This window comes from Geotrypetes seraphini, chromosome 19 (assembly GCF_902459505.1).
Source record: "Geotrypetes seraphini chromosome 19, aGeoSer1.1, whole genome shotgun sequence".
NCBI classification, from domain to species: Eukaryota; Metazoa; Chordata; class Amphibia; order Gymnophiona; family Dermophiidae; genus Geotrypetes; species Geotrypetes seraphini.
This window is the reverse complement of record NC_047102.1, coordinates 18,821,080-18,845,400: the sequence shown is the minus strand read 5'-3', so window position 1 is coordinate 18,845,400 and position 24,321 is coordinate 18,821,080. Positions and strand designations below refer to the sequence as shown.

General features: G+C 42.8%; 1 protein-coding gene across 1 annotated transcript; it reads right to left on the bottom strand.

Moving 5' to 3' along the window:
• Positions 1 to 842: 842 nt before the first annotated feature.
• On the bottom strand, positions 843 to 24,056 carry SINHCAF (SIN3-HDAC complex associated factor). The gene is made up of 6 exons (XM_033927856.1): positions 23,866 to 24,056; positions 23,074 to 23,219; positions 12,957 to 13,056; positions 9,700 to 9,805; positions 6,652 to 6,799; positions 843 to 4,332 (listed from the first exon to the last, which is right to left on the bottom strand). The coding sequence occupies exons 1-6, from the start codon at positions 23,977 to 23,979 to the stop codon at positions 4,197 to 4,199; spliced, it is 750 nt and encodes a 249-aa protein (XP_033783747.1). The 5' UTR covers positions 23,980 to 24,056; the 3' UTR covers positions 843 to 4,196.
• Between the last annotated feature and the right edge of the window lie 265 nt (positions 24,057 to 24,321).

Genomic DNA, 24,321 nt, shown 5'->3' with positions numbered 1-24,321 from the left:
TATTTAGTAGTTATCCTAACTTGAGCATTAGGCTTTGTTACCATTCGCATCATCTTATCTTTGCGAACTTGGATTTTCAGCTCCGACAGAAATTAAATCAAAAATAAGAGAATGACTGGAGATGGTGGATAATGAAATGCGGGTCCACTTGTACACTATTGAGCCACGTTTTGAGTTAATTTGTACTCAAAAACAAGCACATCTGTCGCATTAATTAGCAATTCTAATCTACTTTAGTTTCACAGTTGTTACAATTAAACTTTAACTTTAAAATTTAATTTTTTGTTGGTTTTGCAATTTTATAATTTCAATTATAATGTGCCATGAAAAACATTTGCTCAACTTAGTGTGCCAGAGCTAAAACTGTTTGAAAGACTGGGTTAGAGTAATGAGCCAAACTAGCAAAATGGGGTTCAAATTCTGCCACCACCTTGTGTGACCAACTAAAATGTACTTTTTCTCCGTTACCTTTGGCAGCCACTTATCTTGCAAACTCTTCAGGGTAAGGTGTTCTCTCACTGCTGTAAACCTTGAATAATATTTAGAAAGGTGTGATTAAGCATCCAAATATTATAGAGAACTTCTGTTTTCCAAGGCATCAAGGAATAGCAACAACTCCAGTTGCATGCATTACTAAAAACTAGAATCCAATTTCCATTACTTTTTTATTATAATAAAAAAAAGTATTACACAACATAAGCATAAATTGAATACAGTTATCGCCAAACTTCTGATCATTTCAGAAAGTGCATAAAACAGAATTGACAGTTGTTTCCATGAGCTGACAGATGGGTAGCATTTTCAATAAGCTAGTGGTCAACAAGGAAAGAGCATGTTTTTTGGGGGGGAGGGATAAAATCAGAACCATTCATTACCAGAAGGTTAAAGTATTTTTACAAATCATGTTTATTAAAACAGAAAAGTCCAAGAAGAGTTTTCATAAAAATGAAATCAAGTGTTTTCATTTCACATAAGATATTTTACTAAATGCTAAACAATGGTTTTGTCACCTAGCTTCTATTTTTTGGCATGGTTTTTTGTTTTTTTGACAAATGGAAGACTTAAATACTCTAGGCTCCTGCTTTATTTTCCATTTTCCAACAAAAAGGCCACAGCTACAAGAGTGAATTTGTAGATCGAACACCAAGGCAAGTAGCCCAAAGATCTCCCCCTTCCTTTTATGAAGCCATGTTAGGGTTTGTTTGTTGTTTTTTTTTAATCACCAGCCGCAGCTGTATTAGCTCCGATGCTCTTAGAATTTCTGTGAGCGTCAAAAGCTAATACCGCGATGACCGTTGATAAAAAAAAAGCCAAACACAGCTTCATAAAAGGGGAGGGGGGCTTAGAGATAGTTTCTACAGAGCACCTACTACAATAATCCTGAATAAATTCAAGCTAAGACCACTGGCTGTGTCTGCTAACTTCCCAATTAACTTAATTAAATTTGAACAAAAAAAAAAAAAAGCAAGCAGCCCTACACCCTACCCAAATCCAATTCTCAAGTCTAATTTCATGAGCATCTCATTCTGTGGAAACGAGAAAGGGCATTTGAATTTCTCAGGTCTGATTTCTAATGAGCTCATTACAAGTCTAAAAACAGTTTTCCAGAATTACTAGTGGCCCACAAAGTATCACCTACAACTTTATTGATTTGTGTTTCTACACATCTAATACCTAACAGAAAGATGGGCCCAGGGCTGGGAAAGGCATATTGGATAACCTAAGCAAGCCTTTGGCCTTGCATTTTCCTAACCTCCCCTTGTTAACTTTCATGCCTATTGCTATAGAGTTTGAAATTTAAAAAAATAAATCATGATCATTCCACCACCTGCCTCCCGGAACAGCCCTGTAAAAAAATGCATAACTGGAAATCATGCTTTTAAAATATTATACTAGTGCCCTGCCATCATACAAAATAAAGGCCAGTTTTTAAACTTTTTTTTTTCCCAGTAAATGGGCTAATTTTGAAAACTGCAAACTTGATGGTTCCTGCAGTTAGTGGGGCTGTCTGCACCTGATTTATTTATTTATTTATTTATTTTGCCTTTAATAGAGCAGCTCTTTGCTACATGTCAGAAGTTGACATAGTAAGGTACCTGCCTAATCTCCTAATGGTTAACCTGGCTGGATGGGTTGTAGTGTCCCCCAAGACCAAAAATGACTTGCACCAAAATACTTATGTACAGACCTACCTGGGAGGATATCAAGTCAGTTTTTGCCTGCCATGGAGACTAGAGCCTCTGTGCTCACAATGCAAGTTAGAGAATCTATAAATGACCTTCAAATCAATAACCACTTTCACCTCTCCCCTAAAGCACAAAAATAATGCTTGGAGGAACTGTTCAGCAGTGGCTCCTCTCCCAAAAAGAATAATCTGTTTGTACTGGATTTTAAATGGGAACTTATATTTCCATCATAACCACAAATCTTGCAGCCTACCAAAACCACAGAACCTGGCAACCACCACTTTCTCCTCACCTCCCTTTGTCCAACTGAAAAGCCCTAACCCTCAATGAATATTCTAACCACCCAGAGCCATGTTATTTTATTCATAAAAATTATTCAGCATGGGGATATTTTACATCTAAGGCTCTCGTCATATTCAAACTAAAAAGTTTTACAGAAGCCTAACCAAAAAGATTGTTAAAGTTAATAAAAGGAAGAAATCTCCACACAGGTAGAGAGTAGAGATGGCTAAGAAAAAGACAACCAGGAGATATTGCCCATTTCATTAACACCAGCGAAATTTTAGATCCCACACCCAAGCAGAACTTGCATGCTTTGCAAGGGCTTGTCATGCATATAAAAACCTAGTCATTTAAACTTAAACGTTGAGATTATAGCTGGCATACACACAACGCTTTGTGGGTCATCACAGTTTTGCATGCTTACAAATATATTTTATCATCAAAGAGATTCCTTGTCAAAAGCAGAACAGTGAACTAAACAGTGCAAGTACCTGGGAGTAGCAGTTACAGTGCCAGGCTGAACTGAGGTTCAAATCCAGGGCTGCTCCTTCTCCTCACCGGGGCAAATCACTTTCTTGCACTGCCTCAGGTACAGACATTTAGAGACACAGGTTCAGGACACAGCCAGCCAGTCAGGTTTTCAGCATACCCACAATGAATATGCATGAGATGACATTCCCACTGTATGCAATCTCATGGATATTCGTTGTGGGTATCCCAAAAACCTGTGCGTTAAGAACCTCTGATCTAGAGTTACTAACATGTTGATTTGTTCATTTTTACTGCAGGTCTCATTTTATGAAATCAGATCTAGCTACCAACATGCATTAGTGGTGTTACTTGGTAGCACACATTGGTAACTCCAGCTGGTAGGCTGTAAGGTTTCCGAGGTAGGACACTGCCAACTGTACCCAATTCCAAAACCAGGATCTAATTAGTTCCAAATCCTGAAGTGTCCCCAAATGGAAGCATATTTTTACCCATAAATCTTTGCTCCCAGAAAGGAAATGGAGGGCAGTTGCCTATTTTCCAAACATCTTTTTAATAGAGACAAAATGGAAGAACGTTCTTTAATCTGCTTCACTGGCAGAAATGGGGGAGGGGAGCAGAAAGGAATAGTACCACTTTTTAAGTTACATTGATGTCAAATGACAGCCACTACTCGTTTAAAAAGAGCCATAAAGAATTTTTTTTTCTTTAAGGGAAACCTGCTGGCTCCAGGTTCTAAACTGAAACCTAAACCAATCCTGCTCCCTTTCCCATTAAATTAAGGCAAAGAGCACAAAATCTAAGCAGCTAAAGTTTTACAAAAAATTGGAACATGAGGTCTGCTAAGTTGTTTGTGCAAAACTAATATATGATCACAGAAAACAAAAAGCATTTAAAGTGGTTAAAAAATGTACTTTAAAAAAAAAAGGCATCTAATATCAGATAGAAATTAGTATTCCAGGTTCAAACAGAACATTTTACAAAAGAAATTTAATTTTAGACAAAATATATAAAAATACATTCTACTGAAAACAGATTGCATCTTCTATTTACAAAAAAAAAAAAAAAATTACAAGAAAAGAAATCACTTAGGTTTTTGTGGTATTAGTGAGATCATTTACAATCTACTGTGCAATAGCTGCGTTCTCCACTGGAGACAGAATTTTTCAGAGAATCGGGGAGCTGCCCGACCGTGCTATGCTACATCCAGGATTGCTATTCAGTTTAGATTTTCTGTTCTTAAGGCAATGGGGTGTTTGACTGCTCACAGCATTTGGCTTCTCTCTTGCGAGAACAACACGGTTTAAAGAGACGAGGGTCGATCAGAATTTCTCCAAATCTGCCTTTGTAGATAATGCCACAGCAAATTTTCTGTCTGGAAAGAAATCAAAATGCAATTAGGAAAACCTAAGACAAACAATGCAAACGTTAATTTATTTATACATGTTTTTATGTACTACCTACATGTTAATTCAAAATACAGCTGTTAAACTCATTCATAATGCAAAAAAATACGATCATGTAACACCTTTACTAGTTAAATCTTACTGGCTCCCGATCACCCATAGAATCACCTTCAAAATTCTACTTTTGTCATTCAAAACTCTGTCAAATGAATCACAATTTATCGATAAATTACTCATGCCACATAATATTTGGCGCTCACTCCGGTCTATGGATCAAAAGCTACTAACAGTCCCCTCTCTGAAAATTATGGGGACTCGATGACATGATATTTTCCCCATGATTGCACCCCAGCTCTGGAATGCTATGCCAAAACACCTAACAGAGGAAGTTAATCTGACCCACTTTAAAAGTAACCTGAAAAGTTTCTTATTCAAAGATGCTTTCGGTCTTTAATTTTCTTTAAAATTGATATCTTTACCTTCTTCGCTGGTTATTTTCCCTTTCTTTTCTCTTCTCCGACTCTCTTTCCTTTTCAACCCCTACCTTATCATGCTTCCTTGTTTCTCCTCTGAACTTTAAAAACCAAATTGTACGAGAATCATTTCATAAATAATGCACACTAATTTTTTTTTAATTTACATGTTTTATTTTTTTTCAAGTATTTCTTTACAATCCTTCAATATATAGTCTCCCTGCTTTGCAATGACTGAGTCCCAACATCTGGGAAGCTTCATTATTCCATCCAAGACACCGTTTTTATTCAATTGCTGAACGGCTCGGGTACTGGTGGAAGAAAGCTCTTCCAGAGATGCAAAATGATGTCCACGCATAGGTTGTTTCAAATTTGGAAAAAGGTTGAAGCCTGGTGGACTCATGTCTGGACTGTAGGGAGCATGAGGTAACACCTCCCAGCTGTATTTGCGTAGTTTTACAATGATGACATTCCCTATGTGTGGGCGAGCGTTGTTGTGAAGAATGAGTGACCCAGCCAAGAGCAACCGAGGTTGAGTTTTGGGCATTTTTCTGTGCATTTTTTGCAAAAAAATCATGATAATACACTACTGTGACACTTCTTCCACATGGAACTTTGTCTCCGACGATGATGCCTTCGTGATCATAAGCAAAAATCACCATTTTTTGACTTTTGATTGAGCTCATCAAAATTCTTTTGGACATGGGGAAGATGAAGCTCTCCACTCATCATTGAAGAACTACGCATATACAGCTGGGAGGTGTTACCTCATGCTCCCTACAACCCAGACACGAGTCCACCAGACTTCGACTTTTTTCCAAAGTTGAAACAACCTATGCATGGACATTGTTTTGCATCTCTGGAAGAGCTTTCTTCCACCGGTACTCAAGCCATTCGGCAACTGAACAAAAACGGTGTCTTGGATGGAATAATGAACCTTCCTGGACGTTGAGACTCGGTCATTGCAAAGCAGGGAGACTATATTGAAGGATTGTAAATAAATACTTGAAAAAAAATAAAACATGTAAATTTAAAAAAATAGTGTGCATTATGTTTCAATCATGTTTACTGAGCAATAAATAAAAGTACAAAGATATCGAACAAGCGTATCAATCGGGCAACAACTGAAGAAAGAACATGTATGGGAATAGTGTGCATTATTTATGAAATGACCCTCATAGTTTCATCCCTCTACCCTTCTGTATTTGTTTTTGCATGTCGATTTTTTTTTGCCCTATTTTATATTCAGTTCTTAAATTGTAATTAGTACGATTGGGTTTTTTTTTATTAATGACTTTTTATACTATTGTATTTTGCTTAGTAAAAAAAGATAAGCGATTATATCAAATTTTAATAAAAACTTGAAACATCAAACTAGTTCACAAATGAAAATCACCATTCAAAGCTTTCACTTTCCCACTTAACTTAAATGCATGGTACAGATCTCAAAACCTTATGAAGGCAATTAATTAGGTACAGCAGATATCATCCAGCACGATCAACCTGACAGGGTTAAAACGTATGATAAGTCATGGCGACTCATACCAAGGTTTGTAGAGCCCAGGATCCTGTCTCTGACAGCAGCCAGTCTGGGCATCGAGTAATTAGCAGATCATACTCAAACCAATGCTTTAAATCCCATCCTCTAAGCTGAGAAACTTTTCAGTCAAGTTTCATTTTAAATGGGCAGAACTAAAAAGTCACAAATGATCATTTGGATTTTAAGTGTTTCAAATTTTGCATAAAAAGGGTTGTTGTCTTGGGGGGTTTTTGTTTTGTTTACAGAGATTTTTCTAAAATGCTAAGCATTGATACCTTTTCCAGTAAGTGAGATCCAAAAATGAGAAAACAGGTACAGAGGGATGGATTCTCTGATCTTCCACATCTGAGCTTTCATCAGATTGATGACTATAGCTGGGAGACTGTGAAGGAGAACTGCTAGATGTACTGTGAGCATCGGAATCTGTAAAAATGATTGGCAAACACGTGTGAAACACACATCTCTATCAAGAGAAGAAATTATTATTACATTGGATCACTATTAAGAACAAGATAGATTTATATGTGGGCTACAGCTTCATACTAAACACACAGCCATAAGGTACATCTTCACAGATCTTGTGCCAGAACATGAAGTCCTCCATTTGCTAAAGCACACTAGGTTTTGTGCATGACACTTAACTGCAAAAGTTAAGGCACATTAGATGCAAAATCGCTTTTGAGTGCATTTCCAGTATTTTTGGGAGGGCTGCCATGCAATTAATGCACAGCAAACTGCTATCTTCATTAGCAAACACAGAGAGGCAATGTAGTCACTCCTCTTCAGGTATAGTTAAGCTCAAAGTGTTACCTGCTGCATTAGCAATTATTTATTTATTTATTTATTTATTTATTTATTTAGATTTATATCCCGTTCTCCCAGTAGCTCAGAACGGTCTACAAGTAAACATACACAGTAGAAGTAGTTAGGCAAATAAATGTGCAATAGGTTTAGATGCTTGGACATACAAGATTGAGCAGTATTTATCAGGCTACAGACAATTAATGCATGTTAACAGTCTACAAGGGATGACTGTGGTGCAGTGGTTAAAATTACAGCCTCAGCAGCCTGAGGTTGTGGGTTCAAACCCATGCTGCTCCTTGTGACCCTGGGCAAGTCACTTAATCCCCCCATTGTCCCAGGTACATTAGACAGATTGTGAGTATGCCGGGACAGACAGGGAAAACTGCTTGAGTACCTGAATAAATGCATGTAAACCGTTCTGAGCTCCCCTGGGAGAACGGTAGAGAAAATTGAATAAATAAATAATAAATAAAGATGAAGTCCCACAGCATTTATTTATTTTTTTAATCATTTTTATTAAATTTTTCAAATATACAAATACAAGCCACATCAAACCAATAACCACTAACAAGAGGAATAGCAGAAACCATCAGGTCTTTCGCATCAATCCTTCACGAAGACCCACAGAAACCAGAATCATCATTTTATTTCATACTAACTATTTGATGAGGTAATTAGTACACGCTAACACTGCAGTGCTGCACCATTATCAATTTAATACTGCAATTCTTGTGCACTAACCCAGTAGGTGAAAAGGGGTGTAAGCGGAAGAGAATAAGGCAATCTGTAAGGGCAGTTGAAGAGTAACATTGCAGATGACAGATACAGACCTAAACAGTCCATTCAATCTATCCAGACTAAGACATCCTCCCCTCCTCCACTGAGTTACATAGTATATTTATTTATTTAATTTTCTATGCTGTTCTCCCAAGGGACCTCAGAATGGTTTACATGAATTTATTCAGGTACTCAAGCATTTTTCACTCTGTTCCAGTGGGCTCACACTCTATCTAATGTACCAGGGGCAATGGGGAGGATTTGCCCAGGGTCACAAGGAGCAGGGTGGGTTTGAACCCACAACCTCAGAGTGCCAAGGCTGAGCTTTAATCACTGCCACTCTAGAAATCAAAATGTAGTTTAAAAAAAAGCCAAGTATAGGACAATGAAACCATTGTGACATCACTGATGAGGTTGGCTCTTAGGCATTGGTGGAATGAGGCATTATGATGTCACAATGCCAGCTCTGGTTATCAGAGGCTGACACTTCTCATGCTATTTATTCAATTTTCTATACTGTTCTCCCAGGGGAGCTCAGAATGATTTACATGAATTTATTCAGGTACTCAAGCATTTTACACTGTCTATCCCCGTGGGTTTACAATCTGTCTAATGTACCTGGGGCAATGGGGGGATTAATTGACTTGCCCAGGGTCACAAGGAGCAGCGTGGGTTTGAACCCACAACCTCAGGAGGCTGTAGCTTCAACTACTGTACCAAAAACTCCAAATGGAGGTGCTACTAATCATTTTATAACATTACTAGACATACACAGCACTGTATACATTATATGCAGGCACTTTCTCTGTCCCTAGTGAGCTTACAATCCAAGATGTTTTTGTAACTGGGGCAATGGAGGGTTAAGCAACTTGCCCAGGGTCACAAGGACCTGCAGTGGGAATCAAGTTGAGTTCTCTGGGATCTCAGCCTGCTGCACTAACCATTAGGCTACTCATTAGGATTTCCATACAAGAAAATTCATGAAAGACTTACGTGCAGTGGAGGCAGGGCATGCAAATTTCTCTCGTGAATATTCATGGTGGAGATCATAAAAACCTAACTGGCTGGGACTAGGTTTGGAGATCACTGCTCTAGTCAAATTTTTTCACAATGTCCCATGATTCCAGCGTACGTGAAAATGTATGAGAACAAGGGATCTTCAATCTTCCATAGGTATGTGCCATTTATCAACTGCTGCAGAGCAGTCGCTGGTTCAAGAAAACTACAACTACCAAGCTGCAAATGTGGCATCCCCATCACTGCGGATAACCTTGGGAAACCATCCCCATGTCATTCTTTAAGGAGAGAAGGAAGAATCAGAGTATGAATGGGTTCAGCCACTGACCCTCAAGCCTTGCATTGAAGAATGCTGGTGTGGAAGAACTGAGGTTAAGACAGACACAAGAGAATGACAGTCTCTGGTATCCAGAGCAGATACTGTGATGTCATAATGCCTCATTCCACCAATGCCTAAGGGCCAACCTCATAGGTGATGTCACAATGGGTTCATTATCCTTTACTTGGCTCACATAAAAAAAAAAAAAAAGAGTATGAATGGGCCCAGTCACTGACCCTCGAACCTTGGTTATATGCAGGGATGGTGACAAATTCTGTCACTATGTCATTCTCTAAGGCTTCTTGCCCACCTTCACACCAAAATTTAGGAGGAAAAAAAACCCAACTCTTTTAAGGCCGAGGCATCTGGGCCCGTCTTGTGTTGTGTGCTATCAGCTTTTACTTACGTTTCTGAATGGTCTTCAACTTCCTTTTGTGCTTGAGGCCGACGATTCTATTAATCCTTTTTGGTTTAGTAAATTTAAAGCCTGGTCCAGCCCGTGCATCAACCACCTACAGGAGAGGAAGTCAGACTTTCCCATTAGCCTCTCTTGTGACTTATTCAATTATCTCAGTGTTAAATTATCACTTCAGCACTCTTCAAGCATTTACAGCATAAGAAAGATAAAAGTTTGCCATCTATAGCACATAAGAGAGAATTTTAGCATCTACAGGTGTAGTTGGTGCCAAACTTGTTCACTTACAGAACAAATGACAGGACACAGATTAAGGAGCATATGTAGACCATGACTGGGGCAGGCTGAAGATTTACACACGTTGTTCCCATTTTACAAAGGGTAGGCATATATATCTGCACACACACACATGTATATATATACTAGTCTTATAGCCTGTTACATTAACGGGTGCTAGAATGTGAGTGTGTGTGAGTGTGTGTGTGTGTGTTAATTTCTGTTTCTCTCTCTCTCCTTAGCCTGTTTCTGTATTTCTTTCTTTCTGTCTTTTTCCTTGGCTGTCCACCACCACCCCTCGCCTGCTCCCCCTGTCCATTCTCCCTTCCTTTTTCCTCCCCTGTGTCCACCACCACCCCTTCACTGCTCCCCTTATCCAGCAGCAACCCTTCTCCCTTTGTTTTAACTCCCCCCTGTCCAGAAGCACCTCTTTCCTGCTCCCCGTGTCCAGCAGTAGGCCTCTCTTCCTTTTTCTGCCCCCCCTCCATCAGCACCACTTCCTCTGTCCAGCAGCACCTCTTTTCTGCTCCGCCTGTCCAGCAGTAGGCCTCCCTTCCTTTTTTGTCCCCCCTCCATCAGCATCTCTTCCCCTGTCCAGAAGCACCTCTTTTCTACTCCCTGTTCAGCAATAGGCCTCCCTTCCTTTTTTTGCCCCCCCTCCATCAGCACCTCTTCCCCTGTCCAGCAAAACCTCTTTTTTACTCCCCCTTTCCAGCAGTAGGCCTCCCTTCCTTTTTTTGCCCCCCCATCAGCACTTCTTCCCCTGTCCAGCAGCAACCCTTACCTCCATTCTTTTTTGCCTGCCCTCCACCAACATCCGCCTCAAGCCACCGCGGCCTGCAGGCACCGACAGCCTCTGCGGCCTGTTCCCACTCCATCCTCGCCGTCGCGCACCGTTCCCCCCCCCCAAAGTTCATTTTTTAGTTCAAAGCCAATGCCACATCTCCTCTCACAATCCCCGCCTGGTGCGGTTCGAGAGAGGAGCCGCCGCCGCGGCTTGAGCTAAAAAATGAACTTTGTCAGGTAATTGCAAGTGTTCAAGCCCACTGCCAGAGAGAGAGATGCTGGTAAGCGGGCATGCACACTCTTGTGGCCACATCCCGACAGATCAGATCTCAGGGAACACGCGGTAAGAGTGTGCATGCGCGCTTAGCATTTTATATATATATATATATATATATATACACACATACATATACATACACACACACATATATATATATATATACATACATACACAGACAGGGAGGGAAAATGCTTGAATATCTGAATAAATTAATGTAAAGTGTTCTGAGCTCCCTTGGGAGAACGGTATAGAAAATGGAATAAATAAATAAATTCTGCCGCGTCACTGATGACATGGCAGAGGGAAGTCTTGGCTGTACAGTTCTGCCTCTGCCTGCCAGCCAGCTACTGCTTTGGGAGGCCCAGAGGAATATCAAATCTCAAATGCTGCATGGAGGAGAATAGAGAGGTTTGACCCAGGGCACAAAGGATAGAGAGAAAGAGAAAAGACAGTGGAAAAGAAACAGAAATGTTGGATATGGCAGTGGAAGGCAGAAAAAAAAATGTTATTTTCTATTTTGTGATTACAATATGTCAGATTTGAAATGTGTATCCTGCCAGAGCTAGTGTTAGACAGTAAGCATGAGCTAGGACCTAAGAGAGAGAAAAAGTATTTTTTCTTTTGTTTACACCACAGCGCCAGCATGAGGTTGGAGAAGGCAAAGGGGTGGGAAAAGACACTACTAAATAAACCCGCCAGGATGTTTGAAAACAAAAAACCCAAAAACGCATGATTGGGTGGGAAAAGCGAATCCAATCATAGATTCAATAGGCTAAATCGAATCAAAAAATGTTTCTCTGAATCAGGCAGCACTAGTCACAATTGGTTCAGGGGAGACAGGCTGAAATAGCTTCTTAACCCAGTCACAGGTCCTAATGCGGTCCGCAGATCAATTATTCGCCCCACACCAAAGAGCTTTCAATTCATATTTGACTTAATGGGCATCTTTAAATGATAACTTTCAGCCTGAACTTAAAAAGGTTGACCACACCCCTTTCCTTGATGGGACGCATCTGCTTGGTTAAGTTGTTTATCTTTCCCAAATGGTTGTACGTGTTGTAGACTTTGCCATTTTACTTACTAAAGAAAGATTTACACATTTTTTATTTAAAAAATTTCTCGTTTTTGTTGGGTGGCCAAGAAACCTAAATTACAGTTGACACAATTATTGGGGAATTGGAATGGGGGGGGTTAGGATTACTGGATTTGCGTATCTATAATTATGCATATCTGCTTTGCCATTTGGGAGATTGGATAAATATGACCAACACTTACACCCCACTTCATATGGAACAGGAGTTTTTTACTCCTTTTAATGTATTTGTGTTACTTCATAGTTCTCGTAGGGCATTGCCCTCTTCCTTTTGTTCAAGTTTATTATTTAATACCTTACAAGCGGCCTGGCGTTGACTTGTGCATGCCTTGGGAGGTGATCCATTGGTTACTGATTTTTTGCCTTTGCAAGGTAATCCGGCATTTCCTCCAGGAAGGAAATCTAGAGAGTATCGATTATGGGGAGCAAGAGGAGTTTTATGTTTAGAACATATATTGGGAGATGAAGGGGAGCTGTTGATTCGTGCAGAATTGTTAGCTAAAGTGGGAGATACCTGGGGTGCACAGTTTGCATGTTTTCAAGTGGAGCACTATGTGAGATCCCTTGACAGAGCACAATTGAGCTTGCATATGAGGGCTAAATTACGAGAGTTGTTTACTCGGGAGGAGGGGGTGTCTTATTTTATTTTATGCATTGTTATTGCATTATGCACCATGGGGTGCTCTTATGTTGTATTTGATGTTGTTTGCATCAATAAAAATTGTTTTACCTAAAAAGGTTGACCACTCAGATTGGGGGAAAAAAAAAGGTAGAAAAATACAGGTATTGAAGACATTTCTTTTGCTTACTTACATGGCTCCAGTTCTTTTTCGAGCCAGGTGGAAGCTTTTTCCAGCGCTTCACCAACAGCACACAGGCATTACAGATCTCTCCTGACCGGTCCTCCAGCAAGCTAATAGGGAACAAATGAAAATAGTTCTCAAAATCACAAGCAGAAACAAAAGCTCTCCCTCCTCTCACCAGCACTTTTGTAGACCAACTTACTATTCCTGTTTTTTAGCTCCCACCTGCTAACAAACTTGTGCGAAAATTTTTTTGCTTATGATGCTTGGGTGGAAGAGTGTGGGTCCACCTTTCCGTTTGTCTGAGGCTTTTCTTTCGCTTAAGTAATAAACTAGCTTTCTTGGCTTGTGTGATGCTTTTGTTTTGGAGTGTTATTTTTGAATTTTTGTTTTGCGACACCTACATTTGTACTTTCAGCTTGAACACAGGTGGTGCTCTCCTGTTTCTGCTCTCTTAATTTTGCAATGTGCGTTTGGTCACCTTTCTGTGTTTTGGTCTTTCCTTTTTGAAATTTTGAATGAAATCTAGTATAACAAATCAATGTGTGTATGTGTGCACACATTATAAAGGCAATGATTTTTTAACTTATTTTTTTAATTATTTTATTTAGGATTTAGTTCACACCTTTTTCCCCCCAGTAGTAATTCAAGGTGAGTTACATACAGGTATACTAGATGTTTCCCTGTCCCCAAAGGGAATACAATCTAATTCTGTAGCCAAGGCAGTGGAGGGTTGAACACAATGTTCCTCTAAGCTGTACGGCCACATACCTTTTAACAGGAGGCCGCGCAGCTGGTGGGATCAGAACCAAACACCTCCCTCACTTGCCACTTCCCCACCTTCTGCTGCTGTTTTCCCGAAGCAGCAGTGGCGGCAAACTGAAACAGACCAGCTGCAGGACCTTCCCACCCTCTCTGACATCACTTCTTCCGGGGCAGAGTCGGCAGCCACAGATATGTTTGGGAAGGTCCCACAGCTGGTCTGTTTCAGTTTGCCATTGCTGCTCAGAAGAGCAGCAGCAGCAGTAGGGATGCTAGGGAGCAAATGGTCGATGTGAGAGAGAGGGGGCAGACGCTGGTGTATGTGGGGTGGGGGAAGAGAAGAGACACTGGTAGATGTGGGATGGGAGGAAAGAGGGGGCAGAAGCTTATGGAAATGGTTTAGAGAGGGGGAGAGGGGGACAGATTTTGTATAGAAGTGGGAAGACTAGATAGAACAGGGATAGAGAGGGCAGATATTGAGGGGGCAGGGGACAGAGCAGAGAGATGATGAACAGGGGAAGTTAAAGGGGAGATGCTGGATGGAAGGTGAGGTGAAAAAAAAGTGCAGACAATGTATGGAAGATGGAGATATACAAAGAGGGAAATATTGAAGGAAGGGGGGAGTAGGGAATAAGCTGTTTAGAAGGGAGATATGAGCCCAGGTGGAGATGATGGAAGGGGGAAGTGAAAGGAAGATAGAAAGAGATACCAATGGAATGGAAGATAGAGTATGGAGACGCTGAATGGAAAAGGAGAGAGAGGAGGCAGACACTGTATAGATGGAGCAGATGCTGGATGGAAGAGGGGAGAGAAATGAACAGATATTTGGGAAGAGGCAGAAAGAAATGAGATAATGATGGAAGGGGAAAGAAAGGGCAGATATAGGGGACAAACACTGTATAGAAAGAGGTGAGAAAGAGGGCAGAGTTAGTGAAAGATTGGGAATAAGGGGAAGTAAAATAGAGCCAGGGTGAGGGGAAGAGATGGAAAGCTGCTGGCAGACAGTTAAAAAAAAAAAAAAGGGAACTTTAAGATTAGATAGTAAAAGAATGAGTTAAATCTGGATAGAGGTAGAAAAATAAATTGTAGAAAGCCGAAAGGAAAAAGAGCACAGAAATCCTGGCAAGAGACTTAAGACGGAAGAAAGCAGAAACCAGAGAAGTAAATGACCAAAAAACAAAGGTAAAAAAAATTATTTTATTTTTAATTCAGGATAAAGTTGTGTGCTACCCGTGTTTATAAAGGTTAATAAATATAATCCAGAAAATAGAAGATGATCATCTATTCATTGGATTAATTTTAATACATTTTTGATCAGCTGTCAAAGACCAAAACCTGTTTTCTCAAGTCAGGACAGCTTCTCTCAACCTGGGAAAGGAGGTGTTGGCCTCAGAGCTGACTGAAAAATGTTTTAAGCCCTTTCAATAAAATACCTTGTTTTCCCATTTTTTTTAATTTAGATTTGTAGTTCTTAATTTTTTAATGTACAGTATTGTGTAATGGAAAACTTTTGCTCACATAAACTCAGTCCTTTGCTCACAAAAAAAAAAACCCCCAACAACTTTTGCTCACATGAACTTGGTCCTTAGAAGGAACATTGGTTGAGTGGGATTTGTTCCCCTGCTTTCCTAGCTCTCAGCCTACTGCTAGGTGGCTCCACTAGCTTTGTTCCAGTGCATTCGGACTAACATGGTAACTGGTGGCAGAGGCGCACCACCCTGGGTGCCGTCCTGGTGCAGGCGCTGGCACCTCTCCGCCCACACGAACAACTATTCTGGCCTGCTGCTCATGCCAATCTGGCTCCCTCTGAAATCACTTCCAGGGCCAGGAAATGACATCAAAGGGAAAGTCAATGCCAGCACAAGCAGCAGGCCGGAAAACTGTCACACTAGTAAAGGATTTAAAGAGGTACAGAGGTATGCAAGTGTGGGGGTGGGGGCACGCAGAAGGAGCAGGGGGGGTGCCGTCCAGGCACCTCCTACCCTTGCTACACCACTGATGGTAACCACTCTATAAACAGTATATGTCCCATGAAATTTAAGTCACAGTGCTTACCCCGAGATGCTGACACTTGAAAATATTCAAATGCGACAGCAACCCTACTTGGCTAGTCAGAAAAAGCAAGTTCAGAGTGCAGGCCAAAGGTACTATGCAGTTTCTCAAAGTCACCAAATTAAGAAGTAGGTCTGGTACACCTTGCCCCAAGTCTTGTTGCTACAGTCTGTACATTTGGCTTTTGAACTCCCTGTGCTCGATAGAGCACATCCAAATCATCCCTTCCCTCCCCCTGTAAGCCTCCAAACACACACACTTCCTCTTCAGCTGAGGCCTACACGTCTATGCTTATACCCACTTTTTAGCAGAGCACCGAGTTTCCTGTTTAGCATCCTATGGATTCTCTACAAGCAGAGCAGGCCAACACCGAATCTCCATAGAGCTCACAGATCCCATGTGATAAAATTCAAAGTGCGTCTAAAAGGAAAGGTCCCCCAGAGGAATTACAGGCTGGTCTCCCAACAGCAAATAGATCCTTTTATAAACATAGTACACTAATGACTTTTTCCTGTTGCCAGCTTCACCAGAAATACCCGCTATTTAAACTTACTAATCTTACAGTGCTTTGGAGGCACTCACAGTGTGCCGGATCTAATTGATAGCTTCTGCGTGGCTACAAAAACCCCACATCTGACACGTTCACAGAAATGTGAAGAAACGAGTGGCTGTTACCTCTACTAAAGCAGCAGGTGTTGTTGAGGAGCTTTGGTTTTTCTATTACAGCATAAATAGAACTTAAACTGTCTCGGAGCAAAGCAGCGGTGAGGTTAGAGCAGTGGGCTGAGAACCTGAGGAACTGGGTTCAATTCCCATTGCATTCCCTTGTGACTCTGGACAAGTCATTTAACCCTCCGCAGCCCCAAATATAAAACTTTGATCCATGAGCCCACTAGGGACAGAGAAAGATCCTGCATAATATATGTAAACTACTTTGGCTGTATCACTGAAAGGCAGTACAGTGTTCCCCCGGTCATTCGCGGTCAGCGATTTGCGGCCCCAGTCATTCGTGGTATTTTATGACCGCGAATGACCAGGCAGCCGGAGCGCCGGCAAGTGAAGGAAATCGCTTGCGGTATGCTCCAACCGCCTTTTCCTGCACTAAAGTCGAGCCTCACCAATCAGCAGCTCCTGATTGGTGAGGCCAGACTTTAGTGCAGGAAGAGGCGGTCGGAGCATACCGCAAGCGATTTCCTTCATTTGCCGGCGCTCCGGCTGCTCTCTCCTGCCTCTCTGGCTGCCCTCTCCTGTCTCCCCCACTAAAATCCGAATATCGGGGGGAGTACTATATTTCAAATCCATGACCCTTTACGGAGCAAGTTGAGTAAAAGTAGAATGGGACTAAAGGCCGCCTGTCTGCACAGCCAAATCTGTTCTAATGGGGAACAGACATAAATTTGTTCAATTTTCTATACTGTTCTCCCAAGAGAGCTCAGAACAGTTTGCATTAATTTATTCAGGTACTCAAGCATTTTCCCTATCTGTCCCAGTGGCTTCACAATCTATCAAATGTACCTGGGGCAATGGGGGAATTAAGTGACTTGCCCAGGGTCACAAGCAGCAGTGTAGGTTGCTGAGGCTATAGAACATCACGACCTTTACGATCTTCCGAGCAAAATCTTTCGATTTCCTCACCTTGCCACGTATTGTACGACACCACACATAAAACAATTTTCTCCGTAGTCAAACCCCTACTTTATGGAGCACACTTCCAAGTCACATCAAGAATGAATCCTCCTTACCCATATATAGGACAAAACTTTTCTATTTATGGATGCCTTCGCTCCTAAAGAATTTTCTATTTCTAGGTACTGCAGTACATCACCCTTCCTATTATGTAAGCCCATTTGATCTTTTTTAAAAAAAAATTGAATATTGTATTTAATTCCACTTCTGTGTCTTTTTTTTAATTTGAACTAGTGATTATATGTCCTAATATGATTTTTTTTTTCTATCCCTCTATGTTTGTAACAATTTTTATTCTTATGGAAACTGCCTAGATATAATGATAGACAGGATATCAAATATTTAATAAACTTGAAACTTTAACTACTACTCTACTCTAGAAATCATAATATAGTAAAAGTGAGCCAAGTATAGAACAATTAAACCATTGTGACATCACTGTTGAGGTTGGCTCTTAGGCATTGGTGGAATGAGGTATTATGATGTCACAATACAAGCTCTGGTTATCACACTATTTATTTATTCAATTTTCTATACTGTTCTCCCAGGGGAGCTCAGAACAGTTTACATGAATTTAATCAGGTGCTCAAGCATTCTTCTGTCTATTCCAGCAGGCTCACAATCTATCAAATGTACCTGGGGCAATAGGGGTATTAAGTGACTTGACCAAGGTCACAAGGAGCAGCTTTACCCACTGAACCACTCAAAACTGGATTTATTCATAAGAAAAATAACCACAGCATCAGACATTCCAATCTGGTGGGCACACAGGGTGTCAACATATTCCTCCTTCCCTCCCACACACTAAAGATACCTTTGCTGAAGGCCACGCTGAAGCCCCACCGTTCAGTCCTCAAGCCACTCCCCTCCTCTTGGTGCAGCTTCTTTGATGCAGAAGTTGGCGGCATGCCACCAGTTCCCAACTTCTGCATCAAAGAAGCAGCTCCAGGAGGACTGAAGCGGCTTGGGAACTGGCTGGCAGGGCTTCAGCATCCCAACCCGCTGTTTAAAGAGGCGCTGCAGCTGCGGAGGGGGCCTGAGCCCAAAGTGGGGAGCTACCCCATAGGCAAAGGTAGAGGCAAAGTTGACCTCTCACATGACAGCAAGCGCTTTAAAAAAATTTTTTCTTTTCCTGTCGGTGTATGAGCTGATCACCATCTCTGCGCAGAGTAAAGGGAGATTATTGCTGAAGAGCAAAAAAACTAACTGCTGCATACTACACTTCTCCCTCCGTATTCGCGGCGGATGCAGGCAGAACATAGCCGTGAATACAGAAAAACTGCAAATAACATTTTGTATGTTATTTGCGGTTTTTCGGTAAAATAGACCTGAAAAAGATAATAGACCATGAATAACCCGACCTGCGATTTGCTCCGTACAATGCTGGGAGTAGCTTTTTCCTTCAGGAACCACCGGGAGCAGCGATTTCCAATGTGAAACGCCGGGTTCAGTGACAAAAATTAGGAGGCGGAGTCAGCAGCCGAAAAATCAGAAATAAGTGAATCCGCAGATACGGAAACCATGGAGAGGAGACAGATTCAAAACAAATGCAAGAAAGTTCTTCTTCACTCAACGGGTGGTAGACACCTGGAACGCGCTTCCCGGAGAGGTGATAAGCCAGAGTACAATTCTGGGGTTCAAAAAGGGACTGGATGACTTCCTGGAAGCGAAGGGAATAACGGGGTACAGATAGAGGTTTACCTCACAGGACACTGAGCAAATAGGATATGGACTTTTTAGGTTAGGTAGGGAACACTTACAGGTCATGGACCTGGAGGGCCGCCCCGGGAGCGGACTGCCGGGCGCGATGGACCCCTGGTCTGACCCGGCGGAGGCAATGCTTATGTTCTTATGGATACAGAGGGAGAAGTGTATCACCGTAATATTTTCTGGGTTTTTTTTTTTTGGGGGGGGGGTTATTTTTAAAAACGCACATAAGAACATAAGAATTGCCGCTGCTGTGTCAGACCAGTGGTCCATCGTGCCCAGCAGTCTGCTCATGCGGCGGCCCTTAGGTCAAAGACCAGTACCCTATTTGAGTCTAGCCTTACCTGTGTACGTTCTGGTTCAGCAGGAACTTATCTAACCTTTTCTTGAATCCCTGGAGGGTGTTTTCCCCTATAACAGCCTCTGGAAGAGCGCTCCAGATTTCTACCACTCTCTGGGTGAAGAAGAACTTCCTTTTGTACAGAATCTACCCCCTTTTCCCTGTCATTCTCTCTACCTTGGAGAGGGTGAACAATCTCTCTTTCTCTGCTAAGTCTATTCCCTTCAATATCTTGAATGTTTCGATTATGTCCCCTCTCGTTCTCCTCTTTTCAAGGGAGAAGAGGCCCAGTTTCTCTAGCCTCACATTGTACAGCAACTCCTCCAGTCCCACACTTTTTAACGTGGCAATATTTTGCATACCAGTAGCTTACTGAATCAGAGAGCAATACTTTGCACTATGTTCATGCTAGAAGCTGTGTGTTCAGCCATCTGCACAGGTCCTCCAGTCCCTGAACAGACATGCATATGCTTGCAAATAGAGGGAGGAGAAATACACCATTTTGTCATACTTTGCACACTTTTGGCTTTTTCACTTTTGACCCGACAGTTTCCTTTTGCTCCAGATCAGGAGCCTTTATTTAACCAACAAGTTCTGGAGGAAAAGTCCATAAACATTTTTTTCGCGAGCAAAACTTTTCTGTTACATTATCCTGATGGTATTATACACACCGTATATGCAAATTAAGAATTACAAATATAAATAAAAAGTGGAATATAAGGTGACTTAAAAAACTTATTGAAAGGACTTAAAAACATTTTTCAGTTAGCTCTCAGAGGCCAACACCAACTTCTCAATAGCATGGTCTACTTCCCGCAAAACCCTCAACCGGATGCTTCTAAATCTCTCATCCACTAAAGAGCTTCACTATGAACGAGTTTTCCACTCCATGCTTACCTTCCTAGGAGTCAAAACTTGGAATGGCCTTACAGAAAAGACCAGAACTGAACCTTGTCACATCATCTTCCGAAGAAAACTGAAAACCCATCTGTTCGATACTTAGTTTGAGATAATAAAATTTGCGGACGACACAAAACTATTTAGTGGAGCTCGGACTAAAGAGGACTGCGAAGAATTGCAAAGAGACTTGAACAAACTAGGGGAATGGGCGACGAGATGGCAGATGAAGTTCAACGTTGAGAAATGTAAAGTACTACATGTGGGTAGCAGAAACCCAAGGTGCAGCTATACGATGGGAGGGATATTATTGAAGGGACTTGGGGGTAATGGTGGACATGACAATAAAGCCGACGGCACAGTGCGTAGCGGCCGCTAAGAAGGCGAATAGAATGCTAGGCATAATCAAGAAGGGTATTACAACCAGAACAAAAGAAGTTATCCTGCCGTTATATCGGGCGATGGTGCGTCCTCATCTGGAGTACTGCGTCCAATATTGGTCGCCGTACCTTAAGAAAGATATGGCGTTACTCGAGAGGGTTCAGAGAAGAGCGACACGTCTAATAAAAGGGATAGAAAACCTTTCATACGCTGAGAGGTTAGAAAAACTGGGACTCTTTTCCCTGGAGAAGAGGAGACTTAGAGGGGATATGATAGAGACTTACAAGATCATGAAGGGCATAGAGAGAGTGGAGAGGGACAGATTCTTCAAACTTTCGAATAATAAAAGAACAAGAGGGCACTCGGAAAAGTTGAAAGGGGACAGATTCAGAACGAATGCTAGGAAGTTCTTCTTTACCCAACGTGTGGTGGACACCTGGAATGCGCTTCCAGAGGACGTAATAGGGCAGAGAACGGTACTGGGGTTCAAGAAAGGATTGGACAATTTCCTGTTGGAAAAGGGGATAGAGGGATATAAATAGAGGATTACAGTCCAGGTCCTGGACCTGTTGGGCCACCGCGTGTGCGGACTGCTGGGCACGATGGACCTCTGGTCTGACCCAGCGGAGGCACTGCTTATGTTCTTAATCTCCTTTACCCTCTCTTCTCTCACTTTCCCTTCCTCCTCTCACCTATCCACCTCCTCTCTTTCCCTCCTCTTTCTCTCCCCTCTTACCTTTTTTTACAGTTGCCTTGAGCCTGTATAGGTATGAGCGATGCACAAATAGAAGATTTGATTGATTTGATTCTCCAGGTCAAAACAACAAGCTGTCCTGACCAGAGAAAGGAGGTTTTGGTTTCTGTTTGTCAAAAATGCATTAAAATTAGTGCAATGAAAAGATAAATAGAAATAGAATTAAGATGATTATTAATCTTTATTAACATGGGTACAACACTACTTTATCCTGAATTAAAAATAAAATTCTTTTTTTCTACCCATTCACTTCTCTCATTTCTGCTTTCATCCATCTTAAGTCTCTTGCCAGGATTTTTCTCTCCTTTTCCTTTCAGCTTTCTTCAATTTATTTTTTTTTTACCTTTATGTCCAGATTTAACTCTCTTACTATCTAGTGTTCAAGTTCCCTCATTTTACTGTCTGCCAGCAGCTTTCCATCTCTTTCCCTCTTCCATCATCTCTCTCCTGTCTTTCCCCTGTTCCATCAAGGCTTCAGTCCCCTTTCCATCCAGCATCTCCCCTCCCTCTCCCCCACCCAATCTATATCCACCAGTGCCCAGCTCCCCTCTCCCCCAACCCACATCCACTAGTGCACGGCCCCCTCTCCCCCCCCCCACCCATTCCACATCCACCAGCAGCCAACCCTCCCCTCTCTCCCCAGCCTACATCCAGCAGCGCCTGCCCCCCAACCTACATTCACTGACATCTGCTCCTTTTCTCTCCCCCACCCCATATCCATCAGCATTTGCCCCCTAGCATCCCCACCACTTTTGCTGCCTTCCCAAAGCAACAGCAGTAAATTGAAGCAAACTGGCTGTGGGACCTTTCCATATAAATTTGTGGCTGCTTGGTTTGCCCTGGAAGTGATGTCGCAAAGGGTGGGTTGACAGCTGTGGATATATATGGGAAGGTCCTTAAGACGGTTTGTTTCAGTTTGCTGCTGCTTTAGGAAAACGACACAAGATGGAAGTGCAATACCGAAGGGGTATGGGTCCCGACTCCACTGGCTGCGCAGTAGTGCTGAACGGTTGTGCAGCCTCCTGCTGCGCGGTCTAGAGGGAACATTAATCAGTAACATGGAATGTTGCAATTATTTAGGGTTTTGCTAAGTACTTGTGATCGGGATTGGCCCCTGTGGAAACAGGATACTGGATGAGATGGACCACCGGTATGACCCAGTATGACTATTCTTATGTACTGGTACTTTGGGATTTTCCCCCTCACTTCATATGACCTCCTTCCAGAACCCTACAATTATGGGTCCTGAATCTGGGCAGCAGGTATCAGCTCCTTCTTCCTCAAGGGCTTGATCAGAGGATCTTCCACCCAGCAAAACTAAACTGCCATCATTCTGTTCTTTTTGCACCCTTGTCCTGATTTACTGTGCTGGATAGGGAGCCATTCTAGGGATCTCTCTTGGAAAAGAGACCACACTGGTACACGTCAAGGCCCCAAGCCAGGGAGAGGAAGAGAAAAGGATAAATGAACGAGTGTTGACTGAAAGGTCACAGAAGGCTGCACATATTGGAGCTACAACCGCAGGGGCCACGTGTAAGAGACACTTACCCGAAGCAAAGCCTGAAGTTCTCCTGGTATTTCTGGCTGTCTGTGAAGCGAGAGCTGGAGGACTTGGTTTTGCAGATGCAGCACCCGGACAGGCTACGATAGATCTTGGATTTATGGAAGCCGAACATAGCTGTCAACCTGAAAACCTGCTCGGCCAAGGAACAAAGAGAGAGCGAGAGAAGGACATCATTATCCCCGCGCATGGTCGTCCTCGTCCTCCTCCTCCTCCCGGGCCCAGACAGGTGTGAAACAAGCCCCCGTCCCCGTCGATCCCCCCAACCAGCAACTGCGCAGAGAAAGAGCCGAGCAAATCGCTCGCCCTCCAGCCCAGGGCAATTAATTTGCAAAGTCAAACAAACAAAAGTATGAAGCGGCTGCGCAGCCATTTCCACCGAGACGCCGACTGGCCGGACTTTTGTTGTCCCAGGGGAGAAACTTGGAGCCCTAAGTGCGTCCCCCACGCGATGAACCCCCAAACAGGCTCCTCCACGCGGGGATCCCAGCCTCGCCCACCCCGGAGGCAGAAAGTAACAGTGCCATCCACGGGTGGAGGTGGTAAGAGCCGGGGGGGGGAGAGGGCCTTTAACCCCCCCTTTAATCCCCCCATCCCCGGGACTTAAGGGAAGCGTCCTGCCCCGTCTCGTCGCCCTCTTGCCCGCGCGCCGCGTGCTGCTTCTTTTGTTCGAGCGCCTCGCGGCTCCCCGTCCTGACAGCGAGCCCACGAGAGGCGACAGGGGCCGGGGAGGAGGGGGACGCGGATGGCGGGGGCTCCCCCCGCCCCTCCCTACTCACCCCCGCCGCAAATTGCAAACTTTCACGCGTTTCGCCTTCTTGCCCGGGAGTCCGCAAAACACGGCCAGCCACCTTCTTCCCGCGAATTAGCATATGCAGCGCCCTCATCAGCATAGGGACGCCCTACGCCATATTTGGGCAGCGAGTCGCGGGGTTTTTCGAAAATGGCCAGACGGTGGCCAATGAGAGGGTGGCGGGTCACGCCCCTCCCTTCAGGGCTCGCGGAGCACTACGGGTGTTGTAGTTAAGCGCGGGGTGGCGTAGCCCTTTAGTCTGCCAGAAGCGGAAGTGCTGAGAACTACGATGTGGGGGGGTCTCTTTGCCTTGGGCTGAGTGAGAGTGGAGGAGTTTCGGTCACTGGCTTTACTCTGGTGAATGGAGAACGTTCTAACAGATTTGGGGGGAAATCCACTGCTCATTCCTACGATAAGCAGCATAAAATCTGTTTACTACTTG

Excerpts from the sequence above, each read along its gene's own strand:
- SINHCAF (XM_033927856.1), bottom strand. The coding sequence starts at position 23,979 with ATGCTGATGAGGGCGCTGCATATGCTAATTCGCGGGAAGAAGGTGGCT. Across the intron at positions 23,220-23,865 it reads GTTTGCAATTTGCGGCGGGG|GTTTTCAGGTTGACAGCTAT; the intron begins GTGAGTAGGGAG and ends TTGGCCGAGCAG. Across the intron at positions 9,806-12,956 it reads CGAAAAAGAACTGGAGCCAT|GTGGTTGATGCACGGGCTGG; the intron begins GTAAGTAAGCAA and ends CCTCTCCTGTAG.